Source organism: Mixophyes fleayi, chromosome 5 (assembly GCF_038048845.1).
Source record: "Mixophyes fleayi isolate aMixFle1 chromosome 5, aMixFle1.hap1, whole genome shotgun sequence".
NCBI lineage: Eukaryota > Metazoa > Chordata > Amphibia > Anura > Limnodynastidae > Mixophyes > Mixophyes fleayi.
In genome coordinates, this window is record NC_134406.1 from 88,917,125 (window position 1) to 88,938,219 (window position 21,095).

Below are 21,095 nucleotides of genomic sequence, written 5' to 3' on the forward strand. Positions count from 1 at the left end.
CCACCGACTACCCTACTACCTACCTGCACCAGTACAACTCTTCCCATCACAGTGGTGGTACAACTTGCTATACGCAGACCACCGACTACCCTACTACCTACCTGCACCAGGACAACCTCCTCATCACTACAGTGGTACAACTTGCTGTACGCAGACCACTGACTCCTCCACGAGCTACCTTCACCTACTCACGTCCTCTCATCTCGTCTGAAGCTATATCGCTTCTTCTCTACAGTTCCAAGTCGCTGACCTTCCACCATCAACAGCTGCAAGTCATTGACTTCATAAGACATTCTCTACTTTCCTGCTGTTATCTTCATTCCAATCATTCACCTAACTGCTCTGAGGTCCGTGGTCAACACCGCCCCTCTGTCAGTTATAACATCAGGTGAAACTCGGGTATAAACTCCTAGTGCCCGTGACACAGAGGAATTGTGGTATTACAAGTAAGGGATTAGAGTAAATACAGGTATATTACATTTTCAAAAAATACTTGCCATTCAAGATGGTTCTCCACAAATGCAGACATTGGACTGATCTGCACAGTGTATGTGTCATTCGCTGAATACTCAAATAACCCATAATATGGATTGAAGAGCTCTTGGGAGAGGAGGAAGAAGAACTCTCTTGATGGGCCACTGTAATCCAGGCTAAAATAAAGAAACACAAATTGTCATTATCTTTGATGATCCCATACTACTATACCAGCATTTCATGAGATTTAAAATATTTCCCCTCTTTTACCATATCATAAAATAAGAACAGGTAACTTTTGCCACTGTCGTTATTGCTGAACTACTCCTAGCAAATAGTTCCCATGTTGCCAACGAAAGACCTGTATCAAGTGAAGAATGTACAATAGCTGCAGTGATAGAGTTGTTCCTTTTTGCTCTTTTGTAATTCTCTTTGTGATTTAATTCTTTTTTTCATACTTTTATCAAATGTACAACAGTTGACTGGGAGATATCGATTAGATTTTAAGACCATATTTATGCCAGTTCTTTAAACACAATTCTATACATTTTTAAATCATATACTTCAACTAATAATACAGTAATTAGCAAATTATTATGACCTTTTCTGCTGTGTTCTCATTGAAAATAAGCATATATTAAAGTTGTTACCAACTTACCCTGTGAGCTACAGATTTCAGATGGCATTTTTAAAATAAGTTTGAAAAGCTAGTAGTTTAAGCCCTTACATAACCCCCCTTAAATATTAAAATCAATAGAAATGTGCAGGCAATCAATGCTGTTATAATACAATTATCCATAGAGTTGAAGGTTAAGTTTAAAAGTTCATTTCAACGCTAAGGAACCAGAAAATTATTTGCCAACCATATTATCAATTGTGGAGTATTAAAAACAAACATTTAAATGGACCAGTTGAAGAATTTGCACATTTAAGATCACTTTTTCAAATGTGCCTTTATAAAAGAAAAAGTGTTGAAACACACAATAATAATAATAATAATAATAATAATAATAATAATAATAGTCATCAACATAATATATGTAAATAAACGGCGAGAACATAGTAGCATGATTTTATCAGTTTTTCCATGGTCCTTACTGTACAGAAAATATATTAAAATGTACATAGGCCAACAACACAAGCTTTCCATTTTTTCAAAATCAGCAAGACCTATTTTTTTTTGCTTTATTGAGTTTGGATGTGAAAAGATAATACAGATTGCTACTGAGAAAACAGGGCAAAAAAGGCACAAAATTCTACTGCTTGATAGACTATTGTTCTGCTGGCTTCTGTGTGTTATCTGTACTTTCCATCATCATCATCATCATCATCATCATTTATTTCCATGATTTAAAGCATACAGCAAACTGCTGAAAAAATACTAGCGTGCTCTTTCCCATTACTGTTATGTTTCATTAATAATAGGAATATATGAAAAGCAAAAAAATAAAATAAAAAATACAAGAATAACTAATTGTATACATTTACTATTTACTATTATGTGTTTTTATACAAGTATACAAACCCTAATGTTTTAGTCAGCAAAAGGCTTGTTTATACCTCTTACATTGTAATAAACAGAAGATAAGGGTATTAAAAGTATGTAAAATAAACATCAATGGTGCTGTTTCCACAATTGTGTTCTAAAATTTTATCACAGCATTTAAAATGTGAGTGTTGAACAATCTATTTCTTATGCATAGATGTACTGGTAAAAGTGCAACAAATGAAAAGCTCTCAAAATGTGTTAAAATTCATCACTAAAACACATTTCTAAAGCATGCATCTGTTTTCATCTGTTTTAAACCATTTACCCAGCTAAAAGTTTGTCTGTGTTTATGAAAACAGTATCAACAAATAGTTATAAGTAATCCCACATAATGTCACTCTATCAAACAACAAAGGACCCTTTTCTAGACGGACGCAAAGTCTGTGTAAGAAGTGTAGGAGTGGGAGTGTGTCGCAGCTTGGAAGGGTATTACGAGTTGCAAGCACACCCCAGTTGCGTCCCACTCTAATACCCTATCGAGCTCTAAGCAGTTCCTGCAGCTAGCTAACGCTTGCGCCACCTAATTCCTTTGACATGTGTTGCATCTGCGCCTCACTGGGACTAGGATGTATTTACATGGTCCGCGTTCCTCCCATTCTCTCGTAGTGAGTCGCAAGCTGTCGCAAGATTTGGAGCTTTCTGCACATGCGTGGTAGTGTTTTTTGGTTAGATGCGCCTAAATCGGACTTTACGTCCGACTCTAAATGAGGTCCATTATGTCAAAGCATAAATATACAGTTCTCAGATGCCACACATTAAATAGATTAGTTAAAATGGAGTCCATTTGGTTGACAGTTATTTGCAAACTGATTTGCAGATAACTGTAGATTGAAAGCTCTCACAAGAGCGGCCATTTTCGCTTGTGTCCTTCTTTCTCCACTACCGTTACCGCCAGCACACTAGCGCCTTCCCTCCTTTCCTCAATCAGGGACTCTGATCCTGTTTACTGCACCCAATATACTGGTTACAGGTTCAGCTTGTGCTGTTTTACTGCCTCTTACTCCCCCATCTCTCCATGTCACGCATTTTATGCTAGGTACACACTGGCCCGATTGCACGAAAAACCTCCAAATCAGCCGACATCCGACCGTTTGGTCAGATATTGTGTGAGTGTGTATAGTGATACGATGATCTAAAGTCGTCCCAAAGTGCTAATCATCGTTTCATTTGGTTGGTCATACTGTTTAATATTTTCCGACCAACCACCAGTCATGTAGTGTGTATGCACTCATGCTCACAATCTCCATAGAGTTTACAGAGTCGGGCTCTATTCAGCTGACACTAGCGATGAATGTCCTGGTGAATAAATGTAGAGAGTGCTGTAGAAGGAATAATTCATTTGTTTGCTCTGAGATAGAATGTTTATTTTCAGAGTCACAGAAGCTAACAAAAGTCGTTAGGACATGTGGATAGCTATACCAAGGTGGTTTTAATCAGTGTGACAATGTGACAATAATGAATAAATGAATATTGTGCTGTCATTCTGCGAAGACTAGAGGACCAGATGAAGAACACAAATCTGAAGGTAAATCGTGTCAGTGTGTATGCATTAATCGTCAGACTGATCGGACTTTCAGTCGTAGGTACAATCGTTTGAGTCAGAAGATTCTTTAGTGTGTACCTAGCCTTGGTACACACTACAGTGTTTTCAGCTGATTATCCGGCCGATTGGCCCGATATCACAGTAGTGTGTACCCTGGAACAATGAACAAATATCGCTGCAGAGCACAGTTCAACATTTGATCTAATTGGTCATTCTGTTTAAAAATCTTTGCCGCTATGGACCGGTTCTGCAGTGTGTGTGCACTCTTAGTGAGAGGATATCCCTCTCCTAGCTCCTCAGTGCTAATTACGGTATTCCAGAGTATTGTTCTGTTTATATTGTAGTGGACTGCCTATATTGTTATTGCACTCTTTTATGCCTTTATTATGTTGTCCTGTTTTGCCATGTAATGTACTCATGTAACTTATAAATAAAAGATAATAATAAAATAAGAATAATAAGAATAATAAAACTGTCCCAAACATTAAATATTAACACAGAGGGGCTCATGTTGAGCTGAACGCAAATTGCGTTTTTGGTATATAATATGGTTTTTTACTTCTGCGCAAGTACACGAAGCACTAGTTCCAAAACTTGTGGTCTGTGTGCATGCTCAGATGTAATAATGCAAATTATACTCCAAAAACTTAATTTGCATTAAGCACTGAGGACTCTAATTTAAAAGAAGGGGTAATATCCCATTATTACCCCATATTTATTAAAGTAGAGCCTTGTTGTTCATTTGCAAAGGCTCCCAGATCACTCATACCCATCTCATAGTTTTTGTTTGAAACATTACATTGTAACAATAAATTTGGATATCTTATTAGACCTATTGTTAAAATAATAATATTGCATACTGAGTTTGCGATTAAATACCATTGCACAAATTGGACAAAATAAATCATACCAACATTTGAAATAATATAGTTCACTTTGCCCCATTATACAGGTAAATTATTGCTTATTGTTATACAATTATTCTATAAAAAGATGTGTGGAGGTTTCATTTTCAGTTTGTTTGCTGAAACGTGCACTGATTGCTTACCCTTCCTCTCCTACAAATGTGATATACAGTTTGTTCCTCTGAAGCTCTTTCCGTGAGTAAGCCATAACTTGGTTAAAAGTGCCTTCCAAAAGATGATCACGACGTATGATAAGTCTATAAAAAGTATAAAGAATGACAATCAATTACTTTGTCAAACAAACCCCAAATCTTGCCTGCTATAGCCAGATCACTACAACAAGTAACCTGCACAGGATACAAATGGAAGAAATGGAAGTTCTGCTTTTTTACTACTTCTGAAAAGCAATCGGACACTTCCAGGGACCTATATAGGACTCTAAGGGGTATATTTACTAAACTGCGGGTTTGAAAAAGTAGAGATGCTGCCTATAGCAACCAATCAGATTCTAGCTTTCATTGTGCCGAATGTACTAAATAAATGATAGCTAGATTCTGATTGGTTGCTATATGCAACATCTCCACTTTTTCAAACCCACAGTTTTGTAAATATACCCCTAAGGGTCATTTCCAAATGTAAAAATGTGGATGTGTAGCACATAATGTTTGCATCACATTTTGGAAATGCCTCCATTAAGGTGCAATGAATGTTTACATGTGTGGCCCTCATTGTACTGTGAATGCCAACGAAAACAGAAATGTCATAAACAAGTCACAAGAGTAAAAACATGTTTGTACACTTTATAGGTGTCATTACATCGGCATTTCCATGGTCACAAGTGTTTTTCCTGCATAAAGTCCACCTGGATGGTGGAAAACGCCTTTTAGTAAATGCAATGTCTAATGACTCCTCTCTACCACATTTGAGTACATATATACAAATGACTTTGAGGTCATTTCTAATCCTACACGCTGCAAGATTGTTTACAAATCGTCACATATGCAAAGAAAAAAGAAAACAACAGGTGCTCACACCCCAGTGAAACTCGTCTTAATACACCTATAACCAGTAGGTGTTGTCTATGTATACTGATGAAGCCATTACTGAAGAAACTGCCAGTAATCGGGCATCAGACTATATTTTCAATATCATACATTTCTGCATCAACCAGGAGCAATTGAAATGGCATATATAGGTGCAACTCTCCCAATATATAAAATACATTAAAAACAACAGAAGGATAAAAAATGAAATTTGCAATTAAATAAGGAGTTGAGTCAAACATGTGAAGTGTTGTTTTTATTTCTCCTCTGATGTGACCTTCCATCTCGGTCAGTAATCACACATTCTCAACACATAACCTACACATAGAAACTCAAGTTCTATAATAATATATAATATATATATATATATATATATATATATATATATATATATATATATATATATATATATATATGTATACACACACACGTACTACAGCCCAAAGCATTCTGCAAATATCATTATGTAAAACCTTATCCTGAGACCCATGGCTAATACTTGCACCAGATGCTTCCTTTGAAAGTGAGACAAGCTAGTAAACTACTAAGACCCAGCCATAAAATAACAGTACAGAGCACAGTATCACCTTTACACTCTTTATCTTGCCTAGACTGAGAAGTTGGTCTTCATAAAAACTTCAGCAGTATTGAATTAATTATTTATACCACTTCTGTGCACTCTCATTAAGTTGATTTGGAAATCAATTTGTCTATGTTAACAGAACTGAGAAAAGTAGTAGAATGTTGGGCAGACAAGACAATGACACGGCATTACAGGGGATTATCGGTAGATTTAGTGGCATTTAGACTAAACCTATCCAACTGGTCTGGAAACATAATTTAAGTATGTTAGGGCAGAAACAGTTACTACAACAAATGCCATTTTTAAGTAATTATTTCTAAAATACTTTTTAAACCAACACTATTAAAGTAATAATTGTTAAGCAATGTGGTTTCTGTGCCGCTTCACAACAAAGACCTACAATTTAGTAGCACACAAGTTGGCAGTTGTGCGGGGAGAAAATTCTGTATTATGTACCACTATTTTTGATTTGCTTGACAGGGAGACATTTTTTAAAAAGAAAAGAATGACAATAACTTTGGTTTCATAATCTCTCAACATTATAAGCCAAGAACTGTCTAGAGTGAATATATATAGGGGCCCCGATGCACTGCTGTGCCCGGGGGCCCAAGATGTTCTTAAGAGGGCCCTGATCTAACAATAATAATGAATGACAGGCATAAGCACACAAAGACTCTACTGTATCAAGTGTAGTCATTGTACAGCACATTAATCATTACAAGCTACTCCGCAAAAACAAGGCCGACATATTTATAACTTGCTAGGTCTCCTAAGGGTCAGTTCAGTCAGTGTAGTCTGACTAAGTCACGAAAATGACTGCTCATTTGAGACCCATATTTAGGAGTTTTCCAGAATGTCTGGAAAAATTACTGTTTGAGAGCAGCTTGATGAGAGTTCTATGAATATTATTTTAACCTCAATAGTGTGATTGAAAGGATTTATGGCTGACAAGGGCAGGAACAGGAGAAGTAGATATTTCCATTAGGAAATAAAAATAGAACATTTCATGATGAATCAAAGCACAATAGGAAGGACGTTTGTTTGTTTTTTTCAATCAATGACACCAGATTTAACCCCTAGATTGTCAACTCCATGACAAATAAAGTGTGAAGATATTTTCATTTGTATTAATTATTTTATTTGCATAGTACAACATAGCTTTATTTTGTATTTATACTGGCATTTTTGAATACCTGTAATTTTCCATTGTGTACCAATGGAATCCATAAAAAACGCTGGATGCAGCCTTACTTTGAAATGCGCATTCACACAATAATTTCAACTATTTTTTTTTTTTAGCAAAAACTCAGACTACACTTACAGCATACCTTTTCAGTAATGCAACATATCCAAAATAATTCAAAACTTTTATGGTGCTCAACAGTGGATTTGGGCAATGTGGAAGCTTAAATATCAGTTTTAATATTACTTTTAATTCATATTTATCATCATTAATGGGTGTGAAAGAACATTTTGATCAATAAACTTGGCCATCCATGAGCTTATATTTTGTTGCACAGTACTCCCAATATTTTGCGGATTACTGTTTTACTAACTTCACTAGAGTAATGCCGAACTTTTATATACTGAATGAATATGGCTTTATGTAACAGAGCATCTCATACTTCAAATACAAGCGCTATTGTTCAATGGAGATATAACTAGCACTGTACCATTTTAGTGGTAACCACTGTCTCTCTCTTATTATAAAATAGCACTTACTTTATTTTCCCTGGCCCTTGGCCATATCCTTTTGCTTCAAGTTTCCGGTAGAAGTTTCTTAACTTGGCTTCAAAATCTCTTCTGTAAGGAGAGGGAGCTCTTGCACTAGCGCGTTGAAGCCCTTGGAACAAAAATGTGGTGTTACACAGTGTGGTCTTAGCTCATTACATGACGTACAAAGATATGTGATTGTTCTAGAAAACTATAGCTGGGTACACACTACAGAAAATTTCTCCTGATCTTTAACGATCTCTACCAACAACTGGAAGTGCCAATCAGGATGCCTATTCATGCTTACACAGTTACACTATTTTACACAATAAATCTTCAGATCTGTGCTCTCACTTGTCATAACTGTCAAAGTCGTATAATTGGATGAACGAAAGTATATTGGTTTAATATTGTTCTGCCGTGCGATTGCGATCCGTACGCCACGTAACACGTGGCGTGGTGCGATCGCACGGTAAAATACGCACGCACACACTCGCATTACAACATTTAGTTATTTATATAATTCATATTCATATTGGTTTCGTTACACTGTAATTTATGAGCAGATAATATTTGGTTTATTAGTAGTATATATATAAATATATATATATATAATGATTATACGTACACTTCAGTGATATATATGGTTCAGGTTGTGGGAAAGGTGGCATGTCTGGTATCATACTGAAACCCTATTCATCAGCAGCTGTCCGGTGCAGTTGGCGAAGAGATCGCACATTGCATACTTTAGTTATTGATATTAGGGAATAAACCTTTTGTATGATGCTGGCTATGAAAGGAGCAGACCCCCTGGAGAGACGACCCCCACCTTTGGATTCCTTAGATTGAATCAGCCTATGACCTGTTTACCCTGGACCCACCCAACATCTGGACCTATAGAAACAATCTACGTCATCTCTATTGTTCACTGTGTAGCACTGTACTGTATATAATCATAGCTGCATTCCCCTGGCCCTCAGTCAACTCTGACACAGTATTCTAACAGATATACTGTCCACAGGGTCCCATGGGTGCGCAGCGAGCGCATGCGATAGCATTGGTATGTATTTATCTTATGGTATTGGCTGTACTGTACTTTATCATAATATAATAATGTATTGAATTGTTGACTATTTACATCTGCTAAAATAAATCACTTCGTGCTTTGGAAACACATACAATTGATTGGACAATGCTTATTTTAAAACGATAAAATTACTTTAATATAACTGCTGAAAAGAGTGTGACTCTGTACACTCTATAGAGATCTGCCTACTCTGATGGTCGTGAATCCGTACACACTTCAGAATTTGTTAAATATCATTCTATCATTCATAGTGATTTTTAGTCTGGTTATAAAATCAAATCAAATGATACGATGTGCCTTGGTATAATAAAACATGATCGTTGGAGCATACACACTAATGCAATAGGACCTAACGGCAGTGGCGGATCCAGGAAGGGGGGGGGGGGCGATCGGGGCAATCCCCTAGCAGGGACTTGCTGCCGACGGCTGCACAGTATGTGCAGGTCCGTTTGGCAGTGACAGTGTGCTGCCCGGCTGCTTTGATTGTGTTTTAAACACAATCATAGCAGCCGGGCAGCAAACTGTCACTGCCGAGCGGACCTGCACATAGTGTACAGCCGTACAGCCGCCTGCAGCCTTAGATGTCAAAAAGGGGGTGGGGCCTAAATCACCCCCCCCCCCCCCCCCCGAAATCGCCCAGAGTATAGCAATTTTCTAGATCCGCCCCTGCCTAACAGTCGTTTATCATGTGATTGGCACTATAATTGTGCGAAAAACTTGTAGTGTGTACCCAACTCAAGACACACAGAAGAACTAATCTAGAAGCATGAGTTCTAAGAACATTGCACAAAAGACATAGCAGAGATGCACAAATCACGCGCATTATACCTGGAGAATTCTGAGGGGAGGATCCTGGGGAACAGCGAGGAGAAAAGCTGTATCCTGGATGGAAGGCTGCCTGAAGTGGGATGTATGACATGATATCTTCTTCAAATAGGCTGTAAAACAAGTACACATGCATAAAACCTAAAATAGTGGAACCAATCAACATAAAATGCAACAAAAACTGCAATGTTCAGCATAACATAATCTGAAACAAGTTTCAGTGTTTGAAAAGTTTTATGCTTATGCTTAATAAAAGTTAAAATCTATGGCGAATTAAAACTACCATGGTCCCTGGACATGTCATAAGCACCTACGCAAATTCTTTTTTGTGTCTTTCACCTACCATTTGTGGACCATTTCAAAATATACACGGCAAACCTCATACTCCAAGTAATTAAAAAAAAAACTGCAAGGACATTTCCCCAAATTCATTTAAGTATACCTCAAGCCCCTCGCCCTTAGCTCATTTTATCTCTTGTCAAGGTTTTTCTGGGACCCCAGGCTACCACATAAATCATCAGTATTATAATCTGCCACTGCATGAAATGTATTTATAGTACTTATATTCATTTTACAGGACAGCTGTGAGTATATTTACTTATCATACAATATACATAATATAGGTTTGCATGATTAGTTATGTCAAACACCAGGAAAGGTATAATGTTTGTTTGTTTATTTTGCTTGCCTCCCAACTGTCCTGATTTAGGCAGGATAGTCCCAGTTTTAGAGCTCTGTTCACAGAGCTCTAAAACTGGGACTATCCTGCCTAAATCAGGCAGGATAGTCCCAGTTTTAGAGCTCTGTTCACAGACATCTTTGTCTTGCGGGCCAGAAAGTTGGGGGTATGTCTCGTTCACTGCAACACACAGCAATGAATAGGTGTTTGGAGGGAAGGGGGTAAGTCTTAGCCTTGTACTTCAAATGTGGCATAGTGACAAGACCATGCTTCCATTGCAATGGGGTCACATCCCCTATTTCAGTTTAAGTTAATACAAATTTGGGATCTATATATTATTTCAAATAAAATATAATTATGATTTTGCAATGTTTATCACTATAGAGATTGTTTTTTTATTCCATTTATTGTTTTATTATTATTTTATTTGTAATTCTCCCCCATCCTCATCAAGTGACGAGTAGTGGTAACTGCTTGCCACGAGTGTTCCTGTTTTCATAACTTTTCCAAGACATATGTAACATTCCTATTTTATCTTGCTTAACTGAAATTATAGTGGATTACAGATGTCTTTTAATTACCCCTTTAGTTGATAAACACTGTTTAAAATGTGAAATAAACTTGGTCATTTCTAGGACTATACAAACTCTTGCCTTGTCTCCTCTTTGTGGAGCAGTGTCATTTGTAGACTTTTGAAGGGCAGGACATGTGTAACGTGTGCTCTATATATAAGGTATGTACAATTTGTACAGTATGCAAAATATTTGAGTAAAAGGCAAAATTTGAATCCATCAGTTAAAAACCTTTGCTTGTCCTTGGTAAGCTGCACAAATGGACATATCTGGTTGCTCAATTTTGTTATTTTCAACCAAGTCAGCTTGACATTCCTCCATGTGTGGGTTCAAACGTTCTGCCTTATCAAAATCTGAAAATGTGATTGGCTGAGACCACACTCTGCATGTGTGTGTGGATATCAGCTGAACACAATTCTTATGTCCTTCATGAATGTCAAACTACTGGATATGTGTGAGAAGGCTTACTAGGTATTTCGCCAAGATGTAGTTGTTCTTGTTCGGTAAATAGTCTGAACAAGCCAAACTGGCCATATGTTGGCAGCTTTACCTTTCTTTACATGTCAGAAGAGAAATTTTAAATCAGAAAAACATTTATATCTAAGCACCATGTTCCTAGTGAATTGATAAGCAGCCTCCATTGTGTACAGGTGATGGGTACAGTTTGATCAGTCTATAATTGCCACTCCTTCATTTCCTTTGATATGCTGAGTACTGGCCCATTGTGTGTATGTAAAGGTGATACAGTGTGATCAGTCTATAATTACCACCCTTTGCTTTCATTTAAATTGTGAAATCAGTAAAGCAGTTATAGTTTCTTTCAGTAATCTATGGTAAGATAGGAACACCAGGAGTCTGGTTTTTAACATAAGAATTTAAATGCTTATTTTCATCATATTCAAAGTGCTAGGGGAAAACTAGACACTTGAAACCTTACGTATGAGCCCCATCTACTAGCAATTTATTAGCTTCCACGAAAGGAGATATTTTATATGGTTACTAAATCATGTTTCATAAAACCCCTAATTATCTTAATTCAATAAAGTGATATACTGACTTAACCAGCACAAATGTGCCACAGTGTTTAATTGAAGTGTGATCAATGCCAAACACAGACTCATAGCTTAGAAATGCAGCAGATAATGATATCAGTGTTTGCCTTGGTTCCTATTTAAACAACTCAACCTCTGTTCATTTCACATGACTGTTGTGAACTTCAAAGCCTTTGTGAGACCTAGATAACACTTTAGAGCAACTTAGAGCGGATTCATTGAGAACAGTACATTTCCTGATTAAACAAGTTTCTGAAAATATGGAACACTCTACCCTTTATCTTAAATCCCCAATTAAACAGAAATGATGTCATACACACCTGCAAATGTTGCAATGTAAGGCAATATGATACATAAAGTGATTTCATATTTTTCAATAGAGGTTATGAATTATGTAAGTGGCAGGAAAAGCCATTCATCCCGTAGCACTGAGAGGTATTTTACAATGTTTACATCTATATGGTGTGTTACATCAGGAACCACTTCTATATTTTTACACAGACTAATAATTAATTATATGATGTTTTATGGAATATCTAGGTATTGCATTAACTAGTATATTGATATAAATATGGATTACTGTATCATACAGGCAAAATTGTATAATTTTAAAAAAGTGTTGCTCTTTTAAAACATTCAGTCCATAGTTACATTTATCATAACCTTAGAATTCTAACACACTCTGTAATGTATTCATCTACTGCTCCCAGAAATATCAAATAGTTGTACTAATGTAATTACAGAATGTATGACTAAAGTTGTACATTTCCATTTTCAGATTATACATTGTGATTGACGTTTATATACAACTACCAAGTTGATTCATGCGTAACATTTAGCAGAGTACACAAAGCCAACAATACTTTGAATCTTATGGTAGAAAACTTAAATACTGCAAATAAAAAGACCCATTTGTCTAGTAAACCCCCATCATATACAGCCATGATTGTCAGCATATACAGCTTATTGTCTATAATATACTGTGAGATGTTCACAACATAGAGCTTAGTGACCTGCAGAACAAAGGGTTCAATCAATTTGTATAATTATGTTTTACTTGATCTGTTGCAGTCTGTTTGTTATAGCTCTTGCGTTACATTTACACCACTGACGCTATGGTAACCAGGGGCCTGATTCATTAAGGATCTTAACTTGAAAAACTTCTTATTTCAGTCTCCTGGACAAAACCATGTTACAATTCAAGGGGTGCAAATTAGTATTCTGTTTTGCACATAAGTTAAATACTGACTGTTTTTTCAGGTAGCACACAAATATCAACTTTAAATTTCAGTGTACAAATAAGCTATCAAGTATTTGTGTGCTACATGAAAAACAGTCATTATTTAACTTATGTGCAAAGCAGAATACTAATTTGCACCCCTTGCATTGTAACATGGTTTTGTCCAGGAGACTGAAATAAGAAGTTTCTCAAGTTAAGATCCTTAATGAATCAGGCCTCATAAATGTAACTTTAAATTAGGTGCATAGGCAAGGACTACAAAAGTTCTATGCTTCATTGTAAGGACAGGTCTAGGTGCTCAACAGCTCATGGCCACCACATAGAATCCCAAGACCAAAACATACTGCCACATTCCTGGCTGGCCCTGATATTATTATAATTGTCATTGTTTATTTATATAGCTCCAATCATATAATGCAGCTCTAGGGTCCATTTTGGAAGAAGGTAATTAACCTAATCTAGACTGCCAACATGGGGAAAATCTGCAAACTCCACACAAATAGAGCCTTGTGATTCAGCAATGCTAACCACTCTGCCACCATGCTGCCTCCTACTATATAGAGCTCAATGCCATAAAGAACGGCTCCGTGCCTTGCTTCCCTCATAATCATCTCACAAATATAAATTCAAAATGTGTTTAAGGATCTGTCTTACAGTAGCTACACACACACACACACACACACACACACACACACACACATACACACACATACACACATACACACATACACACACACACACACACACACACACACACACACACACACACACACACACACACACACACACACCTACCCATTGTTCACCATACCTCTTGGATTGTAAACTCATTCGGGCAGACCCATCTTTATTTATTTTATTTATATAGTGCCTACACATTAAGCAGCTTGACTAAAGAGACTCTACAGAGAGTATTTAGTCATTCACATCAGTTCCTGCCTCAGGTGGGCTAAGGACCTATATTCCCCACCACACAGTCACAAACACTAGGATTGATTATTGTGGCAGGCCAATTAACCTACCAGTATGTCTTTGGATCTTTACCTTATGTTTCATGTCATTGTATGGTATTAGTTTGTATTATGATCCCCTTCATGAAGAGCTCTGTATAATATGTTGGTGCCTTATAAATAAAGGGTAATGAAAATAATAATAAAAATATGATTGGATATTAATGACTCATAATCCACCAAACGTTGAGCTCGGTGACACTGAATTTTTCTCCACTTTAAACTTCTGTCAACAATCACAGTTTAAAACAAGCAATTTATGTCAGCTGGGTTTATGATATCCCTTATTGTTACTATACAATACCTTAGAAGAATAACTAAGTCAGCGTCACAAGACAATTTCTCAAGTCCGTGAGTGCCCTCTGTTCGAATATAATGGATCTTCTCCCTGCACCATGAAGGGATAACAAATCACTATAACTGATCTGCAAAAATACTTTAAGATTATGTAGAGCATGTCTGGCCAACTTGTGGCTCTCCAGGTGGACTGAAACTACAAGTCCCAGAATGGACTGCCAGCTATCAGCTGGAAAAGGATGCTGGAACTTGTAGTTTCACAAGACCTGAAGAGCCACATGTTAGCCAACCCTGATGAAGAGGAAAGATTGTCTTGAAAGAGGTCAAGCATCAAAAATACTGAAACACACTTCTAAGGGTCTGTAAAAAGATTTTTGCTATGTATTTTTGTGCAAATTGTTGTGCAGTAATTGAGCTTATCTAGTTTTCTGGCAGATTAGTGAACATCTGCCAAACCTTTTGCTAGACTTTATAATGCTGTGAGCAGGCTCTGAGAGATATGCACAGCATGGTTAGCACTTGGATCTCCAACGTAAAAAATCTAATTAGAAAATCAAGCAAAATTATTGGGCGCCTGAAACAGGTGGGAGGGAGTTGTAATGAAAATAAATAAATGGTTTAATGGTCAGAGTTATTTAAATCAGTGTTCACATTAATGTACAGCTTACTTTATGCCTCATTCTTTATTTATGTAACATTTTATTACATTTATGTACATTTTACTGTTCTAATTCTAGTTTTGTCATATCTGAATAAAGCACTACTGTCTCTGTTTTGTATGCAATTCTGAATTGTTTTTGCTATGCTGAATGTGTGGATACTGCTTTATGTATTTTCCATGTTATACACATATACACACTGCACAGTACCACTTCTATTAATGTCATGTTCATGCTGTACATATGTACGCTTCTTGTTGCCGATTTATTGCAGCAAGTTTGTTTTTTGTTTTGTTTTTGTTTTGTTCCAAAATCAAGTATTTGGAACCCCTCGCGAGTGGAGTTAGTAAACCCATAAAATGAAGGGTTGGTATAGTAATAGATTAACATTAACATTGTACACAGAAAGGCACCCAATTTGTGTTTTATTAGAAAAGATAGTTACCTGAGTGCATGATTTCTTGCCAAACTCTGCTGACGTTCTTGTAGCATCTCAAAAATGTTTGGTTGTCGCAGGAATGCAACAATCTTGTCATTATAAGCTGAAAAACAAAAGTGGCTTGGTTTACAATGAATATATATATATATATATATATATATATATATATATATATATACACACACACACATATGCCTGCTTTCTTACTACTTCACTGATCTGTGCAACCAATTAACATTTTTTAAAGTAAATAGCATTGCTTGACTATAATATTGCTGATGCACATGAAAGGCATTAGATAATGTACATGTCGTATTGTGTTTGAGTGCTGAATAGTGTTGTAGAGCGCTAAATAGTGTTGTAATCATTTGTTCTCATCTTATCCCCGGATGGCTATGCTTTGTATGAGCGAATTCCAGAATACAGTAACTAAAAAGACTGCTACTAGCACTCAACTTTTTGAGAGTATGCTAAATATCTAATTATATGGTAGGCCTGGCTCCTGAATTTGTCCAATTGGCTATTGGCTTCAGTATCATTGTGTCTTACTATTGTTCAGAATCTAAAATGACATTATCTGCATGATCTAATATATATAAGCCTAGCGGCGTGTGTTAGTGTGTGTGTGTGTGTGGAAAAAACTATTTTCTCATAAAGGGCTCATCCAATTGACCTGAAATTTGGTATACTGACATTATTTGACAAAAAAATTATAATAGTGAAGTCAGTTAACTTCCATCATCCCCCCTTCCTCCGGTGGGAGGGGTAGGAAAGGCTAAATTTACCAGTTGAGGGCTCAAACTCTTGACCTTGTGGGTATTTATTTACCAGAGCCTGTGTTTGGTCATGGACAATTGTATGTCGCATTTTCACGAGTACGGAGAAGCAGTGATGTGAAAGTGCAGGTTATGAATACTGCCCTTCAAGGAAGACTGATTGAGCACAGCGATAAGGTGTTTAACAGAAACGTTGTGTATCGAGAGGTTTTAGAACAGTAAGACGATGGAGATTAAGGATGTGACGATGAAGATGAGGGATGAGGTGATGGAGAAGAATGATGAGGTGGTGACATATGGACAAAACCACGTTAAAAAAAGGGCGCTTAGGTCGGGAAGTAACGCTCTTCCCCTGAGGAGGCCTGGCCTAGCCCCAAATGCATGACAAGAACCTTTTTAACACCTTAAGTAGCTTGATTTGACTAGATTGCATGAGTATCAAGCACGGGTTAACTTGTATACATATATATATGGTTGGTTACCTAGAGGTACTGCTTCCTGTTGATGTTGACTTCTGATTGCTGATACCAAACTATTGCCTGGTCTGGCTAATAGAGAAGCCCCTCTGTTTCTGGAAACTTCTGAAGCCTAATAGAATGAAACATACAATGTTAGAGTTCATACCAGCATGTATATAATATTAAAACTTACATAATTCTGCCAATATGCAATGGAACAATGGAATCAAGGATATCACCAATAGAAAGACCACACTAACTTTTATGTATTTCTTTGCTGTCTATATTCATGTTTGGATTCAAATATACCTTTCACCTTTTTTAATGTAAAAGTTTTTTTTGTTTTTAAAATTTTCCAGATTTTTGTTCTTACAATTTTTACATTTTACTGATCCGTGTTTTATTGCTTTTTAAACGGGCAACTAAAGAGAATATCTTTCATTTTGTAAACTGTGCTAGAGAAATGGCTATAATCTGGTTGCTAGCTGCTAGACAGTTAAGCACTTTACACCATGGGCCTGATTTTGAGTTAGGAGCAAAGTTGAACGCAAAGGGCCTGAGTCATTAAGGAGAGCAAAGCAAAGAAAAGGAGCAAATTTGCACCTAGGCAAAACCATGTTGCATTGGAGGGGAGGTAAATTTAAAATGTAGTGACAGATTTATAGTTGGGATACGGCATGTCCAGGGGTGGATCTAGAAGTTTATTTTACGGAGGGGGGGGGGGGGGGAAGTTAGGGGTTTAGTCCCTGCCCCCTTTTTGACGGCTAAGGCTGCCTGCGGCTGTACACTATGTGCAGCTCCGTTCGGCAGAGACAGGCAGGGACAGTGTGCTGCCCGACTGCTCTGATTGTATTTTAAACACAATCAGAGCGACCGGGCAGCACACTCTCCCCTGCCTGTCTCTGCTGAACGGACCTGCACATAGTGTGCAGCCGCTGGCAGCAAGCCCCTGCTAGGGGAGTGGCGATTGCCCCGATCGCCCCTCCCCTGGATCCGCCACTGGGCATGTCATAGATCAACTTTAAATTCAGTGTAAAAATAAAGTGTTTTTTTTTATACAAGTATACAAATCCTGATTTTTTTTAGTCAGCAAAGGGCTTGTTTATACCTCTAACATTTTAATAAACAGATGAAAAAGGTATTAAAAGTAGGTAAAATAAAAGTCAATGGTGCTGTTCCCACAGTTGTGTTCTAAAACTTTATTACAGCATTTAAAATGTTAGAGTGTTGAACAATCTATGTCTTATGCATTAATGATTGCTACCAGTAGAGATGTACTGGTAAAAGTGCAGAAAAATAAAGCTATCAAGTATTTGTGTGCTACATGAAAATACAGCCAGTATTTTGTTTGCGTGCTAAAAAATAAGTCAATTTGTATCCCTTGCACTGTAACATGGTTTGTCCAGGTGCAAAGTTGCTCCTTTTCTTTGCTTTGCTCCTAACTCAAAACCAGGCCCCATGTGGTTAAATGTCCTTTAACAGTTTGCTAGCACACAAAATATTTATTTATATAGCGTCACAATATTATGTAGTGCTGTAAAAAGAATATTTAAACATCCACATCAGTCCCTGCCCACATTTATCAACATGTTCAATAATGATTCTATAGGCCAGTCAGGGCCGGACTGGGACTAAAAATCAGCCCTTGCATTTATAGTCCACAGGCCCACCTTAGTTCCAGCAGGAATGAAACCGAGGTGGGCCTGCGCGGCAGCACCGAAAAAGGCGTGACCACATTGTGTTGTGGGTGTGGCCACATGGGGAAATGATACATACATTAAAAGAAAACATTACATTTATCACGCCATCCCCCGAGTCACATTATGATACCCCAGCCCACTGTACTTATCTATGCTTCTGGTGCTGCTGACATCCATCAGGGTGGGAACTTCCTGTAGAGTGAGCAGGGAAGCTCTTAGTCTCACAAGATTACCAAATCTTGTGATACCTAGAGCTCCTCGGCTTGTTCTGCAGGCTGTGTCCTATCCAGAGACTTAGAGCAGCTATCCGCTCCCTCCTGCTAACCAGAGCTGGATTAACACTTGGGGGGCCTGGGGTGTTTAAGACAGGGAGCCCCTATTATGTAACATGGCTATCATTTTAGACAAATGTTAGACAAATACACAGGCAATACTGTGTGCAATACTGTTAGTTGCACACAGCTCTGCCTTCACAAGCAGTACAGTGTGAAGTGGGACATACCTCCCAACTGTCCTTGTAGTCGGATCAAATCTCACTAAACGAGACAGTCACTAAAATTCGGGACTTCCCCACCAGATTCAGGACAGTTGGCAGACTGTCCTGCTCTCTCCTACCTGTCTTGTTACTTTCACCACCTATGGCTCCTGGTGTCTTTAGTTCAGTTGCTGCTTGTCTGGATACTGGAATGTTGGAGGCCCTATTTGGAAAAAAATGGGTACATGTAATTTAGAAAACTCCAACCAGCCCTGGTGTTTAATCAATACAACCCATGTTTTATAATTAGGCCTTCATCCAGTCCCAACATTAAAATACTAGTATTTACATTTAATAAAAATAGCTGCTGCTGCTGATAAATAAACCTATTTCCCTCCCTCCAAACAATCCCAGCCATAAATGAAATAGGTATATTTATTAAACGTAAATGCTATTTCATTTATGGCTGGGATTGTTTGGAGGGAGGGAAATAGGTTTATTTATTAAACGTAAATGCTATTTCCCACAACCATTACTGCCATTAAATTCATATTTTTTTTCCCAAACAGCCCCTCTTTAATTTAATGCTGGGGTGGTTTGGGGACTATTAATTGAAAGGTCCAATCATCCTATCTTAAATTGCTACCCCCTAATATAAAATTAACCCACATCACCCCACAAATAAAATAGCACAAATTAAATAATTAGCCCCCACTTAAACTCCACCATTAAATTAATAGCCTGCCTCCCACATTATATTAACATTCTCCTCCTTCCCTCTTGCCTGAGTACATGCCCCCAATTGATATTATGCCACACAGTGCCCCAAAATCATATTTTACCACACAGTAGTGCCCCAAAATCATATTTTACCACACAGTAGTGCCCCCAGTTGATATTATGCCACAAAAGTGCCCCCAGTTGATATTATGCCCCAATAGTGCTCCCAGTTGATATTATGCCTCAATAGTGCTCCCAGTTGATATTATGCCCCAATAGTGCCCCCAGTTGATATTATGCCCCAATAGTGCCCCCAGTTGATATTATGCCACAAAAGTGCCCCCAGTTGATATTATGCCCCAATAGTGCCCCCAGTTGATATTATGCTACACAGTAGTGGGCAATATTATCTCCCCCCCCCCCCTGTTTCCTGTGTGGCAATCTTTCTCTTCTCCCCCATTTTCTGTCTGTCTGGCACATTCCCCCCCCCCCCACTGTTTTCTGTACTTACCTTCTCAGCTTCTTGCCAGTCTGCTTCTCTCCGCTCTTCGTCTGCTGCCTTCCAGGACCTGTACTGGTTACATGTGCCGCGCGGCACATGTGACCAGGAAGTGTCAGTGCACGTTCAGTGCACTGACAGATCAGACCGGCCCATCTGACCATCGGCCCTTCTGGCATTTGCCAGAAGTGCCAGATGGCCAGTCCGGTCCTGAGGCCAGTGGTTCCCAAACTGTGTGCCTAGGCTCCCTGGGGTGCCTTGGCGATCTCAGAGGGGTGCCTTTTGGCTTAGGGGTGCCTTGAAAAAATTATGGAGACCCTAAGGGTGCCTTGAACTGAAAAAGTTTGGAATCCACTGCTATAGGCAGTGCATATATAGGGTATTGCACTCTGGATACAATACTGCCTGCAATATTGCAGCGACATGCTGTCCAACACTGGAGCTAAAAGGAAATACTGGGAAAAGGTTTGGTTCAGATTCTTTCAACCACACGCACAATTTATTAAGCCACACCCTTTTCAGGGGCCACAAATCAAGACTGTCCCATGGAGGTCACGGCTATTAAGGGGCATCACATACAGGTTATTTACTAACAAAGCTGTAAATGTGCACTATGGGGCTTATGTTAAGTTGAACACAAACTGCGTTCTATTGGTATAATACACAAATTTACTTCTGGGAAAGAGCACAAAGCACTACACAAAGCACTAATTCCAAAATTAGTGGTTTGAGCATGTACTCAGATGTAATAAAGTGTATTATACGCCAAGAACGCACTTTGGGCCTGAGTCATTAAG

At 38.0% G+C, this 21,095-nt stretch overlaps 1 protein-coding gene across 3 annotated transcripts in view; it reads right to left on the bottom strand.

Annotated features, from left to right (window-relative positions):
• Positions 1-21,095, bottom strand: part of HECW1 (HECT, C2 and WW domain containing E3 ubiquitin protein ligase 1) — a 328,294-nt gene that overhangs the window by 27,595 nt on the left and 279,604 nt on the right. For all 3 annotated transcript variants that reach the window (XM_075212536.1, XM_075212534.1, XM_075212535.1), the window contains 7 exons: positions 16,929-17,034; positions 15,677-15,773; positions 14,580-14,663; positions 9,726-9,835; positions 7,820-7,940; positions 4,615-4,728; positions 498-650 (listed from right to left, as the gene is read on the bottom strand). In XM_075212536.1, the coding sequence (XP_075068637.1) occupies positions 498-650; positions 4,615-4,728; positions 7,820-7,940; positions 9,726-9,835; positions 14,580-14,663; positions 15,677-15,773; positions 16,929-17,034 (785 nt within the window). The remainder of the gene's footprint in view (positions 1-497; positions 651-4,614; positions 4,729-7,819; positions 7,941-9,725; positions 9,836-14,579; positions 14,664-15,676; positions 15,774-16,928; positions 17,035-21,095) is intronic.